We start from the raw sequence: 26,094 nt of genomic DNA on the forward strand, positions 1-26,094 counted from the left end.
ATGCAGGGAGCCCGACGTGGGACTCGATCCCGGGTCCCCAGGATCACACCCTGGGCCAAAGGCGATGCTAAACCGCTGAGCCACTGGGCCACCCAGAAACACCTTTTTATAGATTCCTTTGACAACCCTTCAGGGGGAACAGCCACGCACTCGGAAGGCTTGCAAGAACGTGCTAATTACGTCCGGACGAAATCTGGAGGAACAGCCCAGAAAGGCACCATCCGTGGCTGCAGGAAAGAGTCCAAACACCGTGACGCCCGTCCTCTTTAGAGAGTGGGACCTGGAGCTGCACTACATTTAATGTGTCTCCAAGGAAATCACAAGGAACCAATAGCCACAAAATCTAAGTCAACAATTTATCTACGGCCTCCTGAGCCCCAAGCACAGCGCCTGGTGCTGGAGAAGGACCCGTCAACGAGCCCGAGGCGGCCTTCAGGGACTTGCCCGGCAGCCGTAGAGGCAGACCCAGGAGTGGCCCCAACGGAAGCATCGTGTGTCCGGCCCTCCTGGTGCAGGAACCCCACAGTCTGAGTGCAGAGGGTAGGGCATGTCCTGCCGGGGGAACGGCCAGGTGACCCGACGAAGCCAAGCTGAGCCTGTGTGTGGACAGGGCCAGGAGGAGCAGGTGTGAAGAGGAAGCACAGGGGTGAGGGAGCCGTGAGGATGGGGCTGGTGGGCCAGGTTGGTGGAATGAGGACCTGAGCAGACATGTGACCCTCCTACCAGGACGGAGTGGCAGGGCTGTGGCTGGAAGAGAGTAGGGAAGGTTTGCAGCTTGGGGCCACCAGCACAGGGACATGGCGTGGACTGCGGGGTGCGCCGCCGCCCTGTGGGCAACGGGACCCGTGTCCTGGACGAGGTGATACTTCTCTGCACAAACCATTGCGGATGTTCTAGAATGAAAGCCCATGACCCAGGTGGTCGGTCACTCCTGGGAGCATGAGGTTGCTGCAGTGCTCCTGGGTCGGGCTGGACACGTCGGCCCCACAGGTCACACCCGGGGAGACCTCAGGATCCTGATTTCGAGCCTCTTGCTTCTCATGTTGACCAAACCTGGACAACCCTTGAGGATGTGGCACTTGCTCGCCCGGTGAGGAGGGACGAGGTTATGGGTTTAATCGTGTGGCCCGCCCCCAGTCTGACGCAGGAGTCCTAGCCCCAGAACCTCAGAACGGGGCCTAATTTGGAGATAGGTGGTTGCAGATGCAATTCGTTCGGATGAGGTCATTAGGGTGTGCCCTAGTCCAATGAGTGGTGTCCTTCTGGGAGGGGACATTTGGACACAAACGCACATGGCGGCGGTGGGGGGGCGGTGTGCCATGAGTAGATGAGGGCCGAGACCTGGATGCTGCCTCTGCAGGCCCAGGGACACCGGAGGTTGCTGCTGAGCCGCCGAGCCAGGCAGGCCGGGGACAGATGCGCTGCCTGGGAGGGGGCACGGCCACCGGGAAGGACGCGGGGGCTCAGGAGCACGGCCTGCCCTGCGCCCGGGCTTTCGCAGCAGGCCCCCAGGCAGCCCCGTTGCTGGAAGGCACAGGAACCCGCTGGTGCCTGCCCTCGGGCAGTGCTCTGACCTGCGTCCTGCGGCTCTCCTCTGAGGGTAACTGCCCCGACGTGGCGCAGACCCCCGGGTGGGTGGCCCGTCCCAGCAACACTGCCTCCGCTCCAGGCGCCAGCAGAAGGCGGGGTCCCCAGCCATCCCCACTCCTGTCTGACTTGGCCGGAAATCCAGCTGCTCATAACCTCCCTCGAGGTTTGGTGATTTGCGAGAATGACCCCCGCACTCCGGAGAGTGCGAATCCTGAAGGCTACGGTTTTATCATAAAGGGCGCGACCCGGGAACAGCCAGATGGAAGAGAGGCCAAGGGCGAGCCCCGGAAGCGTCCCGAGCGCCCAGGCCCCTGTCCCCCTGGCCTGGACCCCAGCGGGCCCACCAGCCGGGAAGCGCCCCCAGCCCCGGTGCCCCGCATTTGTGTCAGAGTCGGTGCCCGGGCGGGAGGGACTGAGTCCCCGCTCAGTACTCACCCCCCACCTTCCTGAGGGTTCCCAGGGCTCCGGCCCTCGGGCCACGTGGCTGGGCTCACCCTGCGTCACCTCGTAACATGAGCTCAGGCATGGCCAAAAGAGGATCCTGACCAAGGACAGCCCCGTGGCTCTGGAAGTCCTCCGAGGAAGCAGGGACAGAGGCCCGACAGTCGTGGTCATCCCGTGGGTGGTTGGGGGGCGCCCGGCACACGGTGGCCCCCAGGCCTCTCTGGCTGCAGACAGTGGTGCTGAGACAGCAAAGCCGCCCAGGTTGTCCTCCGCCAGGGACATGGACCCGAGGGCGGGGCGGGACAAAGGGCAGTCCCTGAGCAGGCCCGACAGGGCCCAGGCGGCCATCGGTGGGGGCCCCGGGTGGTGGCCAAGGCACATGCAGACGCGGGCACCGCCGCCACCAGCCAGCCCCTTGGCCGCCTGCCTGTCGCCCACCTGGGAGACCGAGGTGTCGCCTGCGGGCGGGGCTGGGGTGGCCAGACGACGGCCTTCGGTCTCCCCGCCGAAGGACTTAGGAGCAAGCTGGATGAAGAGGCGGGAGGCCTGCTTCTCACACCTCCAGGACCTGCCAAGTCGGGGCAGAGCTGATGAGCCGATGGTGGAATCGAGACGTTTGTCAGCGGGACCAAAGAACAGGAGCACGGCTGCGGCACAGGCGGCAGCGCGGAGCGTTCCAACATCGGCTCGGCCAAACCGCGTGTTGGACTGAAACCGGGTCCAGAGGGCTTCCGTCGTTTGCCCAAGACTTGGCAGCAGGCGGTCCCCAAGGAGGCTCGGAAGCACTTTGCGCTCCGCCGGGAGAGCCGCGCGTGGTTCCTCCGCGGGCCCAGGCGCTCGCTCGCACCGCGGCGTCTTCGCAGCCGATGGTCGCTCGCCGCGGCCTGAGCCGCTCTGACCTCCTCCCTCTCGCTCCGGTGCTTGCAGACCGCGTCTTCTGTTTCTGTGCAGCCTCTCGACTGATAGGGTTAGGAGGGGAGGAGGGAGGAGGGCGCCCGGAGGGATGCACGTTATCGCACTGAATCCTCACACCTCGGCGAGGGGGGCGTATGGTCGCCCCACCTGGGCACTCTGAGGTGTGGGGACCTCCTGCACTGGTGCAAACTGAGGCTTGGGCCTTGCTGCGTCCAGCTCCGTGGTGTGAGCTTGCACACGTGGTGGCACGATGATGACCCACTGCTGCATCGGTACGGGGTCAGCAGGCAGGCGCCGCAGACGGCTGGGACACGTACCCCCTAGCGTGCACCTGCTGTGAAGACAACGCCGCCTCCCGAATCTCTCCAGCTGTCTCCCCTCCTCTCCGTGGAAGGATTCGGGAGGTGGAGAGAGGGGTGTCTGGGCGTCAGAGAGCGGACCTCTGGGCACAGCAGATGTGCCAACTCCGGCAGCCCCCATTCCCTCAGCCTCAGATAAACGAATTAAATGCTGTCGTCCAAAAAAAAAAAGGCAACTAGCACCTAGATGTGCTGTGTCTACCACCCAGTTGCCCTGAGTGTGGGTCTAGTGAATTTTACCAAATAATCTGCTGCCCTGTGCACATGGGCAAAGTCAGAAAACCCCGTGCGATAGTGAGCAACCGGGACGGACCCACACGTGCACCTGCACACAGGCCATCGGTGGTTCAGCTGTTCAGGCTCAGGAGCGGCCAGAGTGCTGGGGTGAGGGATGGAATGGGGGCAAATAGCCGCTCTGCTCCAGGCACGGGGTGGCCCCCATAATGTCCCCAAAAGGATGGGAGATGGGAGCCGGGGAGCATGCTGTCTCCCGAAGCAAAGGGACCCCAGCGCTGCAGCCCGGCCTTGGGGACCCTGCTCTGGGGGAAAGGTTGGGCCAGACGGAGCCCGTTTCGGCTTGTGCACTTGACCCAAAAAATCTCTCGAAGCCGGTGTCTACCTGGCGAGGCATGTGCCATGCGGTAAAGCTGTTGCCAGATGAGAGGCCTTTCCACCCACACAGCTGGCACGACTCGTGGGTACCAATTACTGTGCCCTCGGGGATGCTGCTTGGCATCCTTGGTCGTTGGGGGCCTGAGCTAGCTTTATTGAAGGTACTAGAATTTGCTTTTTTTTGTTGAAGGCACCCAACTCACTCAGCCATAAGAATATTAAAAATATATTTAGCAAGTTTGCATTTACTTTTGACCAATTATAATTGAACTGAGGGCTTCACATCCTGGAAGGCATCCAGGAGCTCGGAACGGAACACTGTGTTGAATGAGCTATAATACGTGATCATCGCTGAGCTTGTGCCGTTCCCATTAATCTTATTTCAAGTTACAACAATGCAGGTCTTGTTTCCACACTTCTATTTTTAACTAATGAAAATTTATGACAAAGAAATCCTAATTATACCCTCTGGAATGTGATACAATTGCAAACCCACTGGTGATTTTCTTCTGGTGAAATTCCACATAATCACACAAGAAGCAAAGAATGTAAGTCCTCCTCAAATCGTTGGTCTATAAATAAGGGTCCCTAATGGGCTGAGCAAACGTTTTTGTTGGTTTTTTCTTTTTTATTCCTTTGTACATTTTGTATCAGGCTGGGCTAATCCATGCTGCACCCCTGGTGGGTGCTGGAGGACGTTGCCTGTTCTCAGCTCATCCTAGAGTTGGTGACTGATGGATTTCCACGGAGCCCTGGATGGACAGTGGGGGGAAAAGCGGGCGTCAGGAGGCAGGGACCGGCTTGGTCCTGGCGCGGAAGTGAGGGTATGACCTTGGACGGGCCTGCCTCCTCCCCGCCACGTGCAGGGATTGCACACACGTGGCGAATAATCCCCCGTGTGGGGCATTTGCAGCATCTCTGGTCTCTACGTCTCCATGTGCCAGTAGCACCTCCGTGGTGGTGACAACCTGTGCACGTGTCTGCAGACACCACCAGACGTCCCCGGGGAGCACCATCCCCCGGGAGCATCATCGCCCTGGGTGGGAGCACTGTGCCGCCCCTGTGTCAGGAAGCCCCGAAGCGTGTGGCATGACTGACGTTCACCCAATTCCCAGGGTGAGGCTGGTTTTGCAAAGAAACAGGGATGCACCGTGCTCTTTAGGTGCGTGTTCTCTGCTCTTTCTGCGTCTCCAAGACTTCAGGGCGCTGGTGGGTATGCAGGAGGCCACGTCATGGTGCTTTGCAGAAACTTCCCTTTGCAGCTGCCAGCTGACCCGACCCCAGTGCCATCAGAAAGTGAAGGTTCTCTGAAACTGGGGGTCTGAGGACACAACAGATTTGCCCCTCTCATTGCTGGTGTCATGTGCCGGGAGACCTGACTATGGGGAGGTGAGGAGCAGGGCTGGGCCGGGCGGAGGCCCAGCAGAGGCGTCCACAGGGTCAGAGTGCACAGGGTCAGTGTCCCCAGGCCGGTGCGTGTACGTGGACTCTGTCCTCGGGGCTGAACATGGACTGTGACGGGAGGACGGGGATGGCGGCTGGAGGGCCTGCTGCCCCACGGACCATGTCAGGGGGGAAGAGTTGTCCCAGGAGCACCTGTGTCTGCAGGTGGCTGAGCGTCTTCCAGCAGCAAACACTGAGGTGATTTAGAAGCAGGTGCCCAAGTGCTGCTGGAAGAGGGTGGGCAGGTGAGAGGGAGCGGTCAAGCGGGCGGCCGGTGACAGAAGGCCGGGCGCCGAGCTGGGGCTTGGTCAGAGGGCCGCCAGCCTGGTTAGGGTGGCTGGTGGGGCCCCCAGGTGCCCCCGGGCTCCTGCTCCCGATGCTTCCCCGCTGTGTCTGGGCCTGGGTGCAGCCACCCTGGGCGAGGGAGGGACCAGCTCTAGGGCTTTCTGGGGGGGGGGTCCCCACTCTGTACCTTTCCCTGCACCGATGGCCTGGGGCGGGGTCCCCGTCCCCCTGTGGTCGCTGACAGCTCCCTGTCGGGTTAGACCCCAGGACAGCATTTCTGTCTCCGGAATGTTGATGGCACAGTCTCAGATCATCGTCTTCCCGCATTTGTCCAAAACGAAGGCCTCCCTAAAACAAAGCAAAATGCCAGAAACAGGCCCGGAAGTGGGCTCCAGTGATTTGCTCAAATGGAAAAGCTCAGGCCTTTACCTCCTCGGACAGCGGGGTCCAGGCAGTGCAGGGGACTCCGGTGGCCCACCCGGCCCTGGCGCGCCCACCGCTCCCTTCGCTCCCTGGGTCAGGGCCTCGTCTCTGCTCCACCCCAAACCCAACAATCAGTCTGCGTCCAGGAGCAAAACTCACCGCTGTCGTGGGGCTGCCAGCACCTGGCCTTGAGGTTACTGTTTCGCCTCTAAAAGTGTCACCTGGAGGGTCGTCGGGGGTTGCAGATGGTCTCCGGGGGCACATTTAACTCTCCGTGTCTTGTGCCCCAAAGGACAGAAGGCCACGTGAGTCCTGGGCCAGAGGAGGCGGAAGGAGAGGCCAAGAGCATCAAGACGCCGCCGCCGCAGATCCTCCTGCCGCTGGAGGAGCGGGTCACCCACTTCCGAGACATGCTGCTGGAGCGAGGGGTAAGGACCCGGCGCACGCAGCGGCTCTCCCCCGAGCGGGTCACGGAGGCATGGTCCCCGCGGCCCAGGGACACGCTCCTTCCTGAGCTCCCGGGATGCGGCTGAGTGAAATTCGGGTGCCGGGTGATTTGGGGCCGAGGCAGCATGATGAGAAGGGGCCCCGCTTCCTGTCACCGGGCGGCTGTCCCCGCCTGGGCCTGCAGGCCCCTGAGACGCAGCAGGACGGGAAGGGGACGGTCCCCGGACAGGACGGTGCACAGGAAGCCTCTGTGGGGATGTGCTTGCTGCCCGCGCCATGGCCGGGTGTCGGGCCCCTGCCCCCGGGAGGGGTGTCCCCTGTGCTCGGCTCCGTCAAGTGGGGACTCGCACACCTGCGATCAGTTCAAGTAGTTTAATAAGATTAGGATGAGAGTTGACTTCTGAACCTCGTTTTGAGCTTAGGAGGAAAAATATTTTAGAATGAAATCCCCTTCCAGTGACTTTTATTTCCAGCTTTGGCCTTTGGGGCATAAGGTGAGGCAGCTGGAGAGCCCGGTAGGATTTCCTCACAAAATGAGGCTGAACACAGAGGCCGTAGCGGGAGCCTCGGTGTGGATTGTACCGAACGCAGCGACCTTGGGAACTCGAGCCAATGCCCCCGGCCGCGAGCAGCCTCCCCTCCCCGGCTCCCCGGCCGAGCTCTCCCGGAGCAGGTGCAGCAGCGCTGAGGCCAGGTGTCAGGAGGAGCCCACCCGCCCCAGGGCAGGGGTCCTGCAGGTGCCCCTGAGGCGGGCTGGCGGGAGCCCTGGGGGTGCAGGGCCACCGAGATGCTATTGTAGGTGGACGGAGGTGGTCCCGAGGGGGAGCGCTCTCCTCCTTTGCGCCGTGAGCATCACTGTATCTCGTTCGCCGCTTGTAGAGGAGATGCAGCCCCCGCCCAGAGGGGCTGGGAGGGAGCAGAGGCGTGACCTCGAACATGCAGAGCAGCGTGCAAGGCCTAGGTTAACAGCGATGCCGAGTAACGCAGAGGTGCCGGAAGGGCCCCACGCAGGGCTGTCTGTGCACACGGATGACGTGCTTCACGGGCCTGGGCCGTGCCACCGGTGGGGGGCAGGGGGTCCCCAGAGCCCACCACAAGGGGGCTGCTCTGCTGAAGCACCTGCCGGGCCCCCTCCCTCGGTCTGCACTCACGCTGGCACCAGGCCGCGGCAGGACGGGTCCGAGGCGGGTAGAACATGTTCCTCTCCCCACACAATCTCCGGGACAGGCTGCTTCTGCCCTGGAGAGCCACTGGCAAATGTAGGTGGTGGCTTCTGAGGTTTGTGTCGCTCTCGCGAGGCGCTGATGGACACGCAGGGGCTTCCCTGTCCCTGTGCACATCTGAGAGTTTGCATCGACCCGGCCAGTCGGTTCCAGCTGAATCAGGCAGCAGGAGGCAGGATGGCATGAAGGGCCTTTGAGAAGCAGCCGCGAGCATTCGTTTCATCGTTGCGGTGCCCGCCTCGCCCAGCTCTTTGTCTTGGAAACCGAGCAGGCCCAGCTCACCAGCCTCAGACTAACCACCCCTGGGAGCCTAGGGCTTCCCGAGACACCCACCTTCCCCTCCCAGGGCGGCCGCCGCGCCGGGTTTGTATGGTTTCTTGAATTTATCCCCGTGGCCCTGGTTGAGCGGTTTTAATAATGAGATTTTCGGCACATTCTTGCCTCATCCAGGTGGGTGACTCTCTTTGATTCTTAGATTCTTCTCTGGGAGAATCGTATGTAGATGAGCATCAGCAAAAAGAGCACGGAAACGTAAGGCGCTAGCCCGGCGTTGTGAGTTTCCCCCGGGAGAAAGAGTCTGGGGTGAAGCCTGAACCCCCACCTTAGGAGGATTAGAAGGAGCCCACACGGGGTGCGTGACTAGGAAAGATCAATCCGAATTTACTGCTGATGTCATAAAGCAAAGCCACCATTTATGACTTTTTGACTTTATAAAATACGCCAGCAGATTTCATAAGTTATTCATGCTCAAGAGAATTTGATGGCTAAGCCCATAAGATTTCTAGTCGCTTAAAAACGAGGCACAGAAAGGTCACTTTTTTCACCGACTGAGTGATTAATAAGATTTTTTTTTTTTATTGCATTTGTTCAATACTTCAGTGCAGAAATTCATGTACTTACAGAATGATGGAGCGAAGGTCCTGCGGGCTTCTGGTAGTTTGAGACGGGCATGGTTTGGGGTGTTCCACGGGGATTACGGATCGGGGAAGGAGCCTTGGGTTTTGTGGTTTTGTAGTGTGTATCTGATGGCTCAAGAGAGGTTTTATTTTTATTTTGTTTTACTATACGATCCACAATAGGGCTTTTTGGAAAACAAAACAAAACGAAACAACCCTCAGCCAGGCGGGGGGGGGGTTAATTGAACAGCAGATTATGAATGTGATCCCGCCTATTTGGACAAATGTAGGAGAAACATTTTATTGGCAACTTCTTCCTCCTGCCACGTATCCCTGAGAACTGGGCATGGCTTTCCCAGGGGCCAGGGAAGAAGGAGCTTCGGAGACCCGGGGTCTCGGTCGGGGGACTCCGGGCTCTGCACCTGCTGTGTCTCTGTGGCCCCTCCGTGGGCGGGCGGCCTCGGGGAGACCGGCTGGCACTGTGGCTGCTACGCAGGTGAGCCTCACGGAGTCTGGGTCCGAGTCCGTTAGAGGAACTCGTGGGCCGCACGCTCGTGCCCACTGGGCCATCCCAGTCTCTCTCTGCGCTAAGACGGGTGCACCGTGAGGCTGTCGGTGTCCAGGAACGGTGTTAGGGTCTTCCTGACAACAGGGCAGCCGGGGAGGCCTTCTCCCTGCAGCAGGGGGGGGGGCACCTCGCCCCCCCGCTTCTGAGGCCCCCCTTGCTGGTGAGTCACATCCGGGGCCCCGTCCCCCCTTCCCTCAGCCACGCGGACGGCGCTGCCTCTCTAGAGCTGCAGCGGGCTCGGGGGCCAGGACTCGTGCTGGGAGGGCTCGGGCCTCGTCACGTGCCAGCACCCATCACGGCCCCGGAGGGGGCGGCGTGCGGCACCTGCAGTCTGCCCCGCGCTCCTTGGGGAGCCGAGCTGCCCCGTGTCCCAACGGCAACTCTGCAGAGCTCGCGGGGCGCGCTGGACGCCTCTCCTGACACGCGGCGGTGCTGTGCGGTGATACGTGCGCTTGCAAAAAAGCAAAAAACAAAAAGCAAAAAAACAACTAAGCAAGAAGAAAAGTCACCCCCAATCCTATCCTAGGAGAGCAGTGTTGTCATCAGTGGGGTACATTTCTTTCCAGACTTTCTTTCTCAGAACAGATTTTTAAAGATCAATAATAAATATTTTTGTCGTAGACCATACCCAGGATCCAACTGTAATTGAACGCGGCTCAGCCTAGTGTTCTGTTCCTCATACCGGATGGGGTGAGGCTCGGCCGGATTTAGGAGTCGCTGTACTGTCTCCTCTCATTCAGCGTATTTTTCTTTTTTGAGTGTTAGGACAAACCTTTGGCTGACATTTTGGATGAGGTCACGATACCCCATTCGTTGTCAATTCAAAAACCCTGAGTTTTCGTTCGCGTCTCATGTTCTCCAAATTTGCTCTTCTGGGTACGACCTGGTGGCCACGGGGACGGCTGGGCCGCGTGCGTAGCGTTGTGGAGGGCGGTGGGCCCCCCACTCTCAGTGCCGGATGGGAGCGTGTCCATCCCTAACGGGAATAACCCTCAGACACAAAGTAAATCGGTGAAGGGTGTTGCCGGAAGACAGAGTAAAATTATATTTATCAATCAAAATAGAAGAAAGAAGCTGAAGTCAGTAAAACCCCGTGCATCCTGGGAGGCGAGGATGGGAGTCGACGTGTCCCTTGCTGACCTGTGGACTCACCTGCGGGTCACCTGGCTCACCCAGGCTCGTGGAGACTGGTGCATGTTGACCACTCCCACGTCCGAGTGTATTTTTTTATTTTTATTAATTTATTTATTTTTAAAATATTTTATTTATTTATTCATAAGAGACAGACAGAGGCAGAGACACAGGCAGAGGGAGAAGCAGGGTCCCTGCAAGGAGCCCGACGTGGGACTCGATCCCAGGATCCCGGGGTCACGCCCTGGGCCGAAGGCAGTGCTAAACCGCTGGGCCACCCGGGCTGCCTCCACGTCCGAGTTTAGGGATGGTGCGTCTCCTTGGGTGATTTCCAGCCGCGGTGGAGGGGGGGTGCGCTACCGGGAGGTAACCGTCCTCGGCGGGGAAACCTCAGGCAGCCGTGGGCCTGTTCCGCGTGGGTCCTCCAAGGTGTCCCGGTGGGACTGGCACCGAGGCCACAGTGGTCACCGGCCCGTTGGGGCAGCGTCCTCAGCGTTTCTCCTTCCACACGTCGCGTCCCAGAATGCCCGGAACCGCCTGCGGTGCACCGTGGGCACCACACCCCGACTGGGTGGCTGGCAGGGAGCCTGCAGGGTAGGATGCCGGTGCGTCACCCCCGGGGCGGGCGGGGGATGAGCCAGGAGCACCCCTCACCCTTCCGGCCGCCCAGCTGCCTTCACTCATCAGGACCCCCAGGGACACAGTGATGCGATCCGGGAAATGGGGTAACGAGGCGAGTGGTACCTGTCACCAGCGGAGCCCGCGGGAGGCGGCCGGAGGGGAGGGCAGAGCGAGGACGTGCAGCGGGGACAGAGGACGGCTACGCAGACTCTCGGACCTGGTACCGGGAGGTTTGTGGGGGAGGGCAGCGGGGGCCCGGGCTGCTCAGGAGGAGCGAGGCCTGGGAGGGGAGTCGGGGGTGGAGTGGGGGCGCCTGGCTCAGGGGGCAGGGAGGCTGAGCTAGGGAGGGAGGCCCTGCGGGGAGGGGAGATGCATGAGCTGGCAGGGAAACAGGGACAAAGCCCTAAAGAAGGGCCCCCGTGTCCAGCCCCTGGTCCTGGAGGCAGAGGTGGCTGCTGGGCTCCAGCCAGAGGGAGCTTCCGGAACCTTCTCCAGGGGCCACGGGGCCTCCAGTATGGCTGAGCAGGCACCACGTCCACCTCACTCCGTGGTCTGTGTGCCCTCAGCCCCTGCACCTGCTCCCCAGCTACCCAGTCCCTCCGGGGGGAAGAGGCCTCCGCTGCCCCTGCAGGGGCTTTGGCTCAGTTCCCTGAGGCCGGGGCACCCAGGACGGCTCCCCGAGGCCCAGCCCAGCCCACGCCTAGGGCAGCTGCCCCCGTGGGCCGCCCCTCACATGCCTGCGAGAGGTCTTGCTGCCTGGTTTCCGTGTTTTGCCGAGACCCCCAAATGGCCACCCATGGCACCTGGGCCGGGCACAGCCCCAGGACGGGAGCACCGGGGCCCCGGGTGTGGAGCCCGTGTTTCGGAGGCCGGTGCTGTTGTCCCAGAGCCGCGAGCGAGCCTGTGACACATTGCTGCCTCCCGAGGGACGCGGGGGGCGCGGAAACCCCGGGGAGAAGCCGCCCGCCGATGGACAGTCCACTCGCGGGCTTCCACGCCACCGTTTACAAGCCAGAGCAAGGGAACAGTAAATGCAGCGTGTTTCAGAGTCACATTTGGGCAAAAACATTAGCGTCTGACGTCAGTGCAGGTGTGTCTGGCTGGAGATCAGCCCCCGAGGCCCTGACATCACCCAGGGGTGATCCTGAGCTCGGCCCGCAGCCGGGGACGGGGGGACCCCAGCAGGGCCGGCGGGAGGCCACAAGGACGGGGCCGACCGACAGACGAAGGACGACGGACCCAGTCCCCTGTTCACAGGCACGTCCTGTGAGACGCAGGACTCCCTGCCTGGCTCACAGCTGCCCCGGGGCGTCAGACAGGAGCCTGGGACGCACTGTCCCGCCGAGTGCCTCTCGGGGCCGCAGGGGCATCCTCCTCCTCCTCCTCGTCCATCGGGCCCCGGCCTGGCGTGAGACCCGGTGACTGTCACACGCCCCACGGGTCCTTGGCTCTGAGGATAAAGCCGCGTCCGCCTCCTTCCTCCGGGGTGCCCTGCCATGGGCCACCTCACGCCCCAGCCCGCACCCCGCACAGGGCCCTCTCCTCAGTGAAGCGGGGCTGAGCCCGGTGCCCAAGACCACGGTCACCCTCAGCGGCTCCTGACGCAGCTGCAGCCTCACCTGTGCCCGGGACACCCCGGGGGATGCTGGCGGCTGGGCGGGTGCTCGGGGAGGGAGGGGGAAGCCGGGAGGGTGGCTGGGAGGCCCGGGGCCCTGGTGGGCGGCTGGCCAGCCTGAGGGCTCGGGAATGGGGGGCTTCGGAAGGTGGGCACGGGGGTCCCGGGAGACGGCCCTGGAGGACGGGGACCGTCGTGATGCTCGGGGCACCAGGCGACCGTCTCCACCTGCTGCAGTGACCAGGTGCCGTCGCCGGCAGAGCACGTCGGGGGTGCCACACACGGTTGTTTTCAAAGAGAGCACGTTGACGACAGCGAGGAGGGGAGGGCCTGGCTGGCGCGGCCTGTCGTCCTCCGGGACTGACGCGATCCACGCTGGGAAGAGCCCCGCGCCGGCCAGCCACGTGGCGCCTCCGTCCACTCCCCGCAGGTCGACGCCGGCCCACAGCTCCAGGCTACGGGGCATCCGCTGGGGTTTGGGGCTGCGCCCTGGCTGCGGCCACACTGCCGCTCCCTCTCCATGCCTGTGTCTAAACCACCGTCTCCGTGTCCTCCGCTGTGTAGACGGCAGGAAACTCAGGCCGTACAGACGACGAGGGGAGAGCATGTGCCGAGGAGCGCGGGGTGCAGGAGGCAGCGGGGGCAGGAAGGCAGGGCCCTGTGCAGCCCACGCGGACCCCCCCCCCCCCCATCGAGTGTGCATGGCCACGACGCTGCTGCCGGGTGGGCAGGGACACTCAGGGTGCAGGAAATAAAGAATGTGCCCGAGGGCCGAGGAGGGCGCCCCAGCGAGGGCCGGACGGCACCCAGTCTCCCGGAGGCCGGCTCCCACGACGTGGCCGGATGATGGCAGGAGCTGACACGGGGAAGGCAGGGAGTCAGAACGGGCTCAGGGCGCAGCCAGGCCGCACACAGGGCTGCAGGGTGGCTGACGGCTTCCTGCTCAAGCGCCCAGTCGTGTGCAAGTGCCAGAGCCAAAGAAGCCTGAGCTTAGATGTAAGTGAGGGGTAGCAGCGCACGCTCCTGCCGGGAGGGGGCGGGATCCTCGGGTCCCCCCAGGGTGCACCCCCTGCATAATCCCCTCCCTGGAGAATGGAGGCCCGTGAATAGGCCGGGGTCGTCCCCGAGGATGTTACAGGACGTGACGCAGACCCGGTCTCACCTGCAGACTCTGGAGAAGGAGCCACGGTGGCCTGGTGGCCCTGGGGCTCAGGATGGCCCCTGCCCGCACCCAGCACGAGGGGGCAGGCCTCATCCCCGCCCCGTGGGATGCACTCACCCAGACACCACCTTGGGGGACGTGGGAGGCCCAGGCCCAGCGACGTCAGGCTTTTATCCCAAGCAATCCTCACGCTCCATCTAACTGCGGTTACCCGGAGTCCTCCGGGAGTGGGTGCGTCTCAGGGACAAGGCCGTGCCCCCCGCAGGCAGGGAAGGGGCCTGTTCCCTCCTTCCCTCTGCTCTGACCCCGGCCCCAGGTCCCACGCCTGCCTGTCCCTCTCTCAACCACGGCACCCGGTAGCGTGGCTCTCCGGGAATACGCCAATACCTGTTGTCTCCGTAGATTGCAGCCCTTGTAGAGGCGGCTTGTCTCGCCTGACAGATTGAAAATTCCTTCAGAGGCAACCATATGTTATTAATTTTTTTTAAATGATTTTATTGCACGTCTAGAACTACAGAAAGCCTCAAAACACTGCAGTTAGTTAGGTGACACCAGCGATTCTAAGCCAGGCTCGGCCTTCCCTAGTGGGCGGAGACTGGGGTGCCCACCGGTCCCCACCCCAGGGGACAGGAGCCCCTTTGTTTGGGCTGAGTTGAGGCTGCCCACAGTTTCCCTCCGTAACTGCCTTAAAGTAGCTGCGGGCAGGAGCCAGAGGACGATGGGATCGGACTGCCTGGCCGCGGCCCCGGGCACCCTGCCCCCGGTCCCTGGGGCCTGTCCCCATCTTACCACATCCTCGGCCCTCGGAGGAACATCTCTGGATTCCTGCCCAGGAATAGAGCTCGTGAATATTTTTTTAAAAAGGCGCACTTTCTATTATTTATTTATTTATTTATTTATTTATTTATTTATCTATCTATTTATTTATTTTTTTATTTTTTATTTTTTTAATTATTTATTTTTGTTAGTCATACAGAGAGAGAGAGAGAGAGAGGCAGAGACACAGGCAGAGGGAGAAGCAGGCTCCATGCACCGGGAGCCCGACGTGGGATTTGATCCCGGGTCTCCAGGATCGCGCCCTGGGCCAAAGGCAGGCGCCAAACCGCTGCGCCACCCAGGGATCCCTATCTATTTATTTTTAAAGATTTTATTTATTCATCTATGAGAGACACAGAGACAGAGGTAGAGACACAGGCAGGGGGAGAAGCAGGCTCCCTGCAGGGATCCCAATGTGGGACTCGATCCTGGGACCCCGGGGTCACGCCCTGGGCCTAAGGCAGGGGCTCCACCGTTGAGCCCCCTGGGCGTCCCTATTTTTATTAGTAAAGGGAGAAAGTGTCAATTTTAAAGAATTGGCAGGTTGTGCTGTGCTAAGTAACGCACATGTTTATTAAAATAGAATTTACCGGGAATCCTTGCACGTGTCCAAAAGCAAGAGGTGAGGGGCTGTAAGCTGCAGGTTGGCGTCCGCTCTCCTCCGGGCCCAGGGGCTCATTCCCACCCAGGCCCCCGAGGAGCCTTCCTGAAGTGCACGTCACACAGGACCGTGGCTCCCGAGATGAGGCGCAGCTTCCTCTGTGTGCCCGGGACGCTCCTCCAGCCCCGGCCGCACTCACCCCCTGGCAGCTCCCTCATGCCCAGCTCATGGACCTGACCTCTGCACCCCAGACAGCCCGTCCTGGACGTGCCCCCAGCCCTTCAGAGGCCTGATGAGTGTGCACGCTCCAGGAGGGGGCTGCCCCAGAAATGCATCCCTGGGCTGGTGGAGGGGCCCCTTCCCCGTGGCCCCCAGCGCCCGGGCACGTCTCCACTCGGGCACAAAGGCCCCCCGGCTGACCGCAGGCTTCCTTCTCTGCCTCAGCCCAGATCCTGGGCTCTGGTGTCGGGGGCCTTGACTCCCCCACGAGTTCTCTCACGCAGCCTGGAGCCTACAGCAGAGTCAATACTTGGTCAATGTTTTTAAGTGAATAAATTATTCTGTAAATGACTTAAACATTTCCTTGCTCTGTCAGCAGGGGCGGGGGCGGGCGGCTAGAAGCTGCGCGTCCCGCACTCAGCACCAGATCACGGTTTCTGATTCGTTCTCAACAACAACAAAAACCCCGGGGGTTCTTGGAGAACCGTCTGGTTCTAGGGCTGAGGCAGGAGATACACACGTGAGGCCGGAGCACTTGGGGTTCCAGGAAATCAGGGAGCCCCCCGGCCCCGACCCGCCCAGAGACGACGGGGTTGCCCAAGGCACACAGGTGCCAGGCAGAAAAGCTCAGTGGCCGACACTGGAAGTATTGGAGCAAAAATATCCATGAGTCTGTAGTGATACGAGTACCTGATGGAATAAATAAGTAACCCTGGGGAAACGGGTGGCCATGCGGCTCGGAATCCCAGATAACCTGATTTGGGCACGTCCCCCTCGGGAGGTGGAGCACAGCCCCGAGAGTGGGCTGCACAAAGCGATGTCCCCCCAGGAGCACGGCCGGCAGTGGGGACAGAGGGTGAATTTGAGGAGGGCAGAGCTGGTCAGTGCATCCTCAGCCAGGTTGCTGGACCCGCACCGACAGCCGTAGTCATGGCGACAGTAAGTACCTGGAGGCGACATGATGACGGTGGCACCTGGCTCTGGGTTCTTCCCCCAGAACCCGAACCCCACCCGAACCCCAGTCTAATCATGAGCCAAGCTAAGCTGAGTCCAGCACAAGGGGCATCTTATGAACCTGACCAGCACCGTACGGTCAACACGACAGGGAAAGTCTGAGAGGCTGCCCCAGCCCAGAGGGACCTGCGGACGCGGGACCTTAGCTGTCATGCGGTGGCCCGAGTGGGACCCCGGGGGGAGGAAACCCTGAAGGAAGTCTTAAGTGTGGACCTTGGTTAACAGTAGCGTAGACGAATCTAGCGTCCATTCCAAGGTAAGGTGTTCACGGTGCAGGAAACTGGGCAGGACACGTGGTCAGCTCGTAATAGTCTCATGACTTGTCCGTAGATCTAAAACTCCCGTAAAGTAAAAATAGTTGGTCTAAAAAAAAAAAAAAAAAAGACCCACCTAAGAAGGTTTAAATATTGATTAAAAATCACCTACAAATAAAAAAAAAACCACCTACAATTATGCTGAACTCAGACTGTGTGCAAGAAGCTGCCCCCGGTCACGGGCCGCGGCGTTGTGAAAATTCTTGCAAACGTCCCTGCCTCCGAGACGTGGCATTCCGGAATGGCCCGGCTCCGCAGGTGTGACGGGGGCTTCCGATCAAGGCCGCGTGGCCCTGGAAGAAATCCAGAAGAAGCAGTGTCGTGAGTGCAGAAATTAAATTTTCCAATGCTCTAAGTATTGATTTCCCAGAGAGGTTGCGGCGTGTAAGGCTTTCACACAAGCCGGTCGCCGAGCCCACGGCCCCTTGATGCTGTTTTCCGCGGTTGATCATTTGAGCTCGATGTCAGGCTCAGCGGCAGATGCTAAAAGCAACTCTGTTGAATGTCTTCCTTCAGGTGTCCGCGTTTTCTACCTGGGAGAAAGAATTACATAAAATCGTGTTTGATCCACGCTACCTCCTGCTAAACTCTGAGGAGCGGAAACAGGTAATGCGGTGGCGGTGGCGGTGGCGGGGCGTGGCGGCGGGCTCTGGACACGCAGCGCTGGCGTGATGTGAGACGCGTGCCGGCCCGCAGCTGCCTGTCGTGTCCGACTCGTCGGACGGGCGGGTTTGCAGCTTGTGAGCTTGCATGCGGCAGCGGTGACAGGTGCGGAGGAAGGTTCCCCCCACCTGTTCTTAGCAACCCGGCTGCTGGTGACCCCATAGGACAGATAGCCCCATTCACAGATGGAAACGCACACGCCGGGCACACTGAGCACGCCGCAGGGGGGTGGGCATGAGGAAGGCGTAAGGTCTTACCTAATAGCAATGAATGCGAACAGGGTCCAGGGAACGGTAGGAGCACACGTCAGGGAGGGAGGTTCTAGAAACAGGTCCCCAGAAAGGGCAGGAATGGGGGGGAGGCAGCTGGCCTGGAGGACCTGTTAACCTGATGGGTCCACCCTGGCTTGTTGACAAAGTAGGTCGTGAAGCCCACACTCTTCCCAGATTCTGCAGACAGACACGGCCAGGCCGTGCCGACTGCGAAGGGAGGAGCTGAAGCCGTGATGTACAAGCTTGTGCAGCCCAGCGGGGACCCGGGTGGTCCCTGGGGCACAGTCCGAAGGGCCCGACGTCCACGTCTCTGGGTCCCGTTCCATTCCTGTCTCTGCCTCCCGCTGCCCTTTGAGGGTGACACGATGCACGTGGCCATCGAGAGCAACCACGGAGATCACAAGGCCCCAGAGCCACTTCAGCGATGGGCTCGGTCACCACGGCCTGCGAGGTGTCGCACAGCAGAGACTGGGAAAGCCTGGAGCCAGGAGGACGGAGGGGCTAGTTACTTCCCATTCCATCCTGGCGTGAAATTCCTTCCAGAGCACACCGGGACGGTCAGCGAAGCGCGAACTAGTCAGGGCCTCAGGCCTGCGGACTCCCCGACGGCCCCACGATGCAGAGCGCCCGCCCCGGCCGGCGCAGGCTGGCGGTTGGGATGGTCCTGGATTGGCCACCTTAGGATGCAGACCTTGCATCTTTGAAGAATGTAGAATTAATGATCCTTTTGTTGCGTTCCAGCTGAGTTGTATTTGTCAGAAAGAAACATTGGAAAATGTGTGAAATGGCTCCAAAGGGGGGGAAAATGTTACAACAGAGTCAGGTGAGGTTAGACTAGGACAGAATCTGAAGGAAACTGCAGACGTTCATCACGGGTCTCATGTCACCGTGGTGCTGCGATGTGGGAGACCGACCCGTCCGACAACTCAGCTCTGCAAACACGTAAGGAGCTTGCTCGGTTCTTCTGCCACGGTAAAGGTTGCCTGTGGCTCACGTCTGCGACCGTCGCGCGTCTGTGGACTGTGCTTTCACCGACTCAGGTGGTCAGCGCCGTCCCCTCCGGTTCATGGGAGCTGTTAGAGGCCATTGGCCCCTTTGAAGGAAGCAGAGGAGGCAAGGCCCCCCACACCCTTAAAGAAAAGGCCCGTCTCTGAGCAAGTGGAATGCACGGGCCCAGGTTGCTGTTGAGTTGAACTGGTTTCTCCCGATTCGGGAGCGTCCTCCTGCCCAGGATTCAGGCTCGGGAGCTCGGAGGGGCTGTGGGTCCAGCCGTGGCCAGAGCAGCAGGAGCCGGCCGGACGGGGCTGGGCCTCCAGGCCACGCCTGGACCTGGCCCTGCACACAGACCACACTGGAAGGTCAGCTCACCCCCCGAGTGCACTATTTGGGGAACTCCTTCAAACACCCCTGTGGAGCCACCCCTCGGACACCTTGGGCCGGTGGTGCCAGACCGCAGCCTGCTTCCCCAGAGGCCCGATGGGGGAGAGCGGGACGCCGGCCTCCCCAGCAGCCCACGCGCGCCGCGTCAGGGAGCCCTCCGATCAAGTGCCCGTGTTTGCAAGAGGAACCGCCTGCGACCCCGGGGAAGGTTGCAGCTCCTCTGGGCACCGGGGCTGGGGCTGTGCACGCACGTGAAGGGAACAATATTCGGACCATCCGGAGCCCCAGCCCTGCTTACAGGTGCATTGATGGCAAGTGTCAGGCTGGGAAGCTGCACCGGACCTGCTGTCACGTGGCGTTTCCAGGAGGAGGCTAAAGCTCCTGCTGGGCAAACCGCCCCCACGCTCCCCCCGGGGGCTGCATGGAGAAGTGAGGAGCCCAAAAAGAGAGAAGGGGTCGGGCAACGCTCATCAGACCCGTTTCCACGGCATCAGAGTTTTCCCTTTACTAGGGCAGATCACGCCACGAGGCGGTAACGGCCAACGGAATCTCTTTTAAAAAGTCATGTCCCGCGTTGGACGGAACCAGGGTGATTTGTCAAAGAGGGAAGGAAAACTCGCTACGTGAAACTTCAGCAGCCTAACCGGGCGCGAGAGCCAAGGCGAGAGGACTGGGGTCGGATGGGCGAGCGGTGCAGGGATCAGAGGAGCAGGGCTCCCCGCAGCCTCCAGCCCCTCCGCCGGGCAGGGTTTCTTCCGTCCAGATTTAAAATTAATAGAGCAAAGCTCTGACTAATGATGGAACCACATGCTCTTATTTGGATAATAACCCTTCATGGACCTTTTTTTTTTTTACAAGTTTAAATCATAAGACAACTGGAGAGCTTGCACACCACGTGCCTCGGAGGTGAAATGAGCCGAGCCCGTCCTCGCTTCACTAAATACGCCTGCGCCCTCAGCTTAGGTCCTGCTCCTGGATGCTTCAGGATCTGCAGCCCTGTGAGGCTCCTGGAGCCGAGTGTCCTCCTGCAGTGGCTCCGGGCCGGGCCGCGGGGGACGCCCAGAGCCCTGGGGTCAGACTCTCGTGCCTGCTGTGGCTGCAGCGGCCGCCGATCCGGCTGGTACAGAAGCGCAGTTTCTTGGCCTTCCAGGGTCACTTGTGCGGTGTTTATTGATCTTTTTATTTATGCTTGTGCACACATTCAAATCATCGCTGATGTTTTCCTTCTTAACACTCTTGAGGCTCCGATGACATTAGGAATGAAACAGCTGTCTCCACCCCCTTTAGGCTCTGGTGTATAAATGACAACTTTCTGATACTGGAACAATGAGCCGCCTCCATGCCATCGAGGGAGGAGCACTTCGTGGAGCTCGAGTCTCCGTGGCGTCGTGTGACTATGTTGGCTGCCACCGTGCAAGAGATGCAGCCCTGGGGGCGTCATGCACCTGCCTGCCGAACCCTTTAGGCCAGGGAAAGGGGTTTTCCTGTTGGGTTAGCTTTCCAGATCCACATCCTGTCAGACTGGGGTTAGTGCAGTGTCTGAGGGTCACGTCTCCCTGTGGGTGTGCTCACCTGGAGGCTCCGTGATGTCCCCGGGGGATGCTTGCCGTGTCCACACGAGCCCCCTGGTGACCAGACCCCCATCCTCACAAATGGGGACTAGAGGGTGGGGAAACAGAGATGCTGGGTCGACCTTCTTTTCACGGAGGTAAAATCAGGTTTGGAGACTCCGATGCCAATTGGGTCACTATAGGAATAGACTAGAACAGATTAGACGATCTCACGTGTCGCTGGGACTACTGGTAGTGATGTGGCCGTCGGCCAGACAGTGCATGACGGTAGGAGGTGCTCACGGTGCCCCAAAACCAGAACCACGGGGGCAGCGGGGCATGGTGCCTGGACCCTCACGGGCTCCCACAGGCCCTGGGGGGGACCGTGAGGACCCGGACTTTGTTATGCAGGCGCCTGGCTGCGACAGTGAGCGTGCCTCTGCGAGAGGGCTGCGGCTGCAAGCCCGCCATGGGGAGGAGAGAGGCTTGACCACAGACTCTCTCGCCGTTCTTCTGTGTTGTGTTTGAAAACCAAGATTTCATTTCTGATGCGCAACCTTGTAATACTTGTGTGTGTGTGTTTTAAGATATTTGAACAGTTTGTCAAGACAAGGATAAAAGAGGAATACAAGGAAAAGAAAAGCAAACTGCTGCTAGCCAAAGAAGAATTCAAAAAACTTCTGGAGGAATCTAAAGTGTCACCCAGGTATGGAGACAGAAATGCCAGGCTCTCTCCAGGCTGGAAACAGGCCCGTGACTGTGAGAGGGCTTTTTACAGGTTGTCTCGGGTCAACCTCGTCACCTGATGTCCCCTAGATGCCCCACGCGAGAGCGTGAGGACCTGCTGGAGGGGGAAGCTGCCTCCTCTGTGCTGGGGGCTGGGGGTGAGGGAGCCTCTGGCTCCACCCTGGGCTCTTAGCTTCCCCCATGGGTCACAGTCCCTCCTTCCGCCGCCTGGTTTTCCAGCGAGGCAGCCCTGAGTCCACGATCTAAATACCTAATCAGTAGGTCAGCGCGCAGAGAGGAGGTCTAACTTCTGAACTAGGGATCGGAGACTAAACGTACAGAACACAAACAGCAGCAGTAAAATACGCCCCCCCGCCCCCGGCTAGGTTCCAGATGCCTTCCCCCTCCCACCGGCCGGGGGCAAAGAGAAGGTACCCACCCCGGGACCAATGGGCCAAGGGATCCTGCTGCCAAAACTCACCTAGAATAACCTGGCATCACTCCCATGAAATACAATAAACTGATAGGAAAGTAGACGTTAAAGATTAAAGATTAGAAAGACACATGGATTTAACTCTTCTTAAAATTGGCTTTCACTGACTGATATTTAAAAAGTAATGAACATGTACTACTTTTAGAATTATAGAACTATAACTTTTATAAGCCAAAAAATGATTTCGGTTTAGTTTTATTTAGGGTTGGGATATTATGTCTAAATGGACGTTTATGCATTAGTATTAAAATACCATTTTAATAGTAATGCATAAATATGACATTATTTTTAAGATTTTATTTATTTATCTGATAGAGAGAAAGAGAGAGAGCACAAGCGGGGGAGCAGCAGGCAGAGGGAGAAGCAGGCTTCCTGCTAAGCGGGAACCTTTAGATCATGACCTGAGCTGAAGGCAGACGCTTTCCCGACTGAGCCACCCAGGAAACCCAACTTTATTTTTAAAATAGATCTTAGTTGATGTTCGCTTTCTATGAAGACCGAGGCTCCCATATTTTGGTCGATAATTGTTTAGTTCTCCTGGTCGGTAACTGGGTGTCGGTAACACGGTCCTTATAAAACTGCAAGTATTTAAAGGGCAGATATTCTCTGAACAGGAGAAAATGTAGCATGAATTATCCCCACCACAAAATGCTAATCTAGAAAAGCAAGCGTGCACCTACACCTTTGTAAATTGTGATTTTCTACCGTTAGAGATGAGAACACTGGCTTTTCTGTGTCCCCCACATGGTGACCCTAGGAGAGAGAAGTTGATGGGGAGCATCTTCCTCAGGGCACAGCCCAATCTGCCCCTCCCCAGCCCTGCAGTGGGGGCAGGCACTGCGCCTTTCTGAGCTTCCGGCTTCATCTGTAGGCAGGACAGCCGCAGCAGACTCCTTGGGGGGTACAGGCAGGGAAACAAACATGGCGCCTGTCAGGTGGAAGGAGTTTGGTAAAAGAGATGCCCACCACCACCATCACCATCATCACCATCACCACCATCATTACCACCATCACCATCATCACCATCACCACCATCATTACCACCATCACCATCATCACCACCATCACCACCATAATCACCATCATCACCACCACCACCATCATTACCACCATCACCACCATCACCACCACCACCACCATCACCACCATCATTACCACCATCACCACATCATCATCATCACCACCATCACTACCATCACCATCATCATCACCATCATCACCATCATCACCATCACCACCACCACCACCACCACCATCACACCATCACCACCATCACCACCACCACCATCACCACCACATCACCACACACATCACCACCACCACCAACCCACCATCCACCATCACCACCACCATCACCACCATCACACCATCACCACCACCATCACAACCACCACACCACCATCACCACCATCACACCACCATCACACACTCACTCACCACCTCATCACACCACCACCATCACCCCACACCACCACTCACACACCACCATCACCCACATCCACCATCATCCACATCACACCATCAACCATCACCATCTACCACCATCACCACCATCACCACCATCCACCAACCATCACCACATCACCATCATCACCACCATCACTACCATCACCACATCACCCATCACCACCATCATCACCACCATCACCACCATCACCATCATCACCACCATCATCACCATCATCACCACCATCACCACCATCACCACCACCACCATCACCACATCATCATCATCACCACCATCATACCTCACCACTCCATCACCACCATCACCACCATCACACACCACCACTATAACTACCATCACCATCATCACCACCATCACCACCATCACCACCATCACCACCATCACCATCATCACCACCACCACCATCACCACCACCACCATCACCACCATCATCACCACCATCACCATCACCACCATCATCACCATCATCACCATCAGCACCACCATCACCACCACCACCAGCATCACCACCATCATCACCACCATCACCACCATCACCACCATCACCACCACCACCATCACCACCATCACCACCATCATCACCACCACCACCACCATCACCACCATCATCACCACCATCACCACCATCATCACCACCATCACCACCATCACTACCATCACCACCATCACCACCACCACCATCACCACCATCACCACCATCATCACCACCACTATAACTACCATCACCATCATCACCACCATCACAACCATCACCACCATCATCACCATCATCACCATCATCACCACCACTATAACTACCAACACCATCATTACCACCATCACCATCATCACCACCATCATCATCACCATCATCACCACCACCATCACCACCATCATCACCATCATCACCACCATCATCACCATCATCACCACCATCACCATCATCACCACCACCATCACCACCATCATCACCATCATCATTACCACCATCACCATCATCAGCACCATCACCACCACTCTAACTACCATCACCACCATCATCACCAGCATCACCATCATCACCACCATCATCACCATCATCACCACCATCATCACCATCATCACCACCATCATCACCACCATCACTACCATCACCACCATCACCACCACCACCATCACCACCACCACCATCACCACCACCACCATCACCACCACCACCATCACCACCATCACCACCATCACCACCATCATCACCACCACTCTAACTACCATCACCATCATCACCACCATCACCACCATCACCACCATCACCACCATCATCACCACCATCACCATCACCACCATCATCACCATCATAACCACCATCACCACCATCACCACCATCACTACCATCGCCGTCATCATCACTGTCACCACATCATCATCAAGAACACTTAAGTAATGTTCCCGGTCTGTCCATTGGTGAAGTGTTGACAATAAGCCAACACATTTCCCCTCCTGTTATGAAGACAAAGGAAAAAATACTCAAAATGCACTGAGCGGTTAGGAGAAAGATCACACATAAGGAAAATCAGTGACTATTGTGCATATGTACTTTTATGATTATTAAACTATTTTTTACGTCAAAATAGCTTATTTTGCAACAGTTTCAAGACTTTTTCCAACTTCTTGAGCTTTTCCTCCCACTGGTCCTTAGGCATCCTAGTAGAATGCGTGCAGTCCCAGTCTCTGCACACTGGACGGCCAGGAGAACTAAACACAGGCCATCTGAGCTTCCCTAGAAGCAGCCTCTCAGGGCTTGGCACCTCTGGCATTACAGTGGGCTCAGACCCTGTCACCACAGCTACAGAGACAGTCTGAGCCAGCACCCCACCCAGCCCAGCTCTCGGAGCCTTGGGATGGGGCGAGGGGCCTCAGGGGACCTCCCCGTGGGCTTCCAGTCAGGCTGTGGGATGGATGTGCACCCTGAGCTCCCTCTGGCAGGCCACGTGGCTGCCTCCTTCACCTACAGGTGGGCTTTGTCCCCAGTGCCAGAGGGAGGATGGGCCTGCCGTGCCCCTGACTCGGGGCTCCCCGGGCCCGCTGGACAGTTCATCAGGGCCAGTAAAAGCCAGGCTGTCCCCTCGTGCATGGCTGTGGGGCCACAGGTTTGTCACTCTCTCTTTCTTTTCAGGGACACTTCTTTTCGGAAGTGCCCAGAGTAGGACTGTGTAGGCAGGACCTGTGCCCAGCGCCTAACTGGAAAATGCTTAGGCTGCTATCCACACAAGTGAAGAAAGTAACAAGCCCCTGTGGTCCTCATCTTGGAAGGAAGGATGGAAGGAAGGAAGATAGGAAGGAAGGAAGGAAGGAAGGAAGGAAGGAAGGAAGGAAGGAAGGAAGGGAGGGAGAGAGGGAGGAAGCAGGGCCTTAGCTCATCTGAGCTGCTTAAAGTACTGCAAACCAGGGGCCTTCAGCAACACATAATTAGTTCTCACAGTTCCGGAGGCCGGAAGCCCAAGGTCAGGGCCCCAGTGGTGTGGGGTCTTGTGAGGCCCACCCAGGCTCCCAGGCGGCCGCCTACCCCCACTCCTCGTGTCCCCACATGGGACGGAGCAGGGAGGGGTCCCTTGACAAGGGCACTAACCCCGTGTGGGAGCTCCACCCGCATCCCAAAGGCCCCACCTCCCGACGTGGAGCTTGGGGGTGAGGAGAGGCCAACCTGTGGTTCTGGGGGTCACAGGCCTCAGTCGGGAGCAAGGAGGGCAGCGGGAAGAGGGGAGAGAGCACCAGAGAGAAGCGCTTTCCCCCTGAGGAGCCTGTGAGCAGGGAAGAGCCTGAAGCCTGACAGGGAGGGAGCGGCGGACAAGGAGGAGGGAGGCTGGTGGCAATGGGATGAGCCTGTCG

The 26,094-nt window shown here is 59.0% G+C and overlaps 1 protein-coding gene across 1 annotated transcript in view; it reads left to right on the plus strand.

Moving 5' to 3' along the window:
• The window catches only part of TCERG1L (transcription elongation regulator 1 like), a 181,803-nt gene that overhangs the window by 153,956 nt on the left and 1,753 nt on the right, over window positions 1-26,094 (plus strand). Inside the window, exons 9-11 of the mRNA XM_041743639.1 lie at window positions 6,364-6,499; window positions 17,215-17,304; window positions 21,151-21,269. Coding sequence (XP_041599573.1) covers window positions 6,364-6,499; window positions 17,215-17,304; window positions 21,151-21,269 — 345 coding nt within the window. The remainder of the gene's footprint in view (window positions 1-6,363; window positions 6,500-17,214; window positions 17,305-21,150; window positions 21,270-26,094) is intronic.

Source organism: Vulpes lagopus, chromosome 2 (assembly GCF_018345385.1).
Source record: "Vulpes lagopus strain Blue_001 chromosome 2, ASM1834538v1, whole genome shotgun sequence".
NCBI lineage: Eukaryota > Metazoa > Chordata > Mammalia > Carnivora > Canidae > Vulpes > Vulpes lagopus.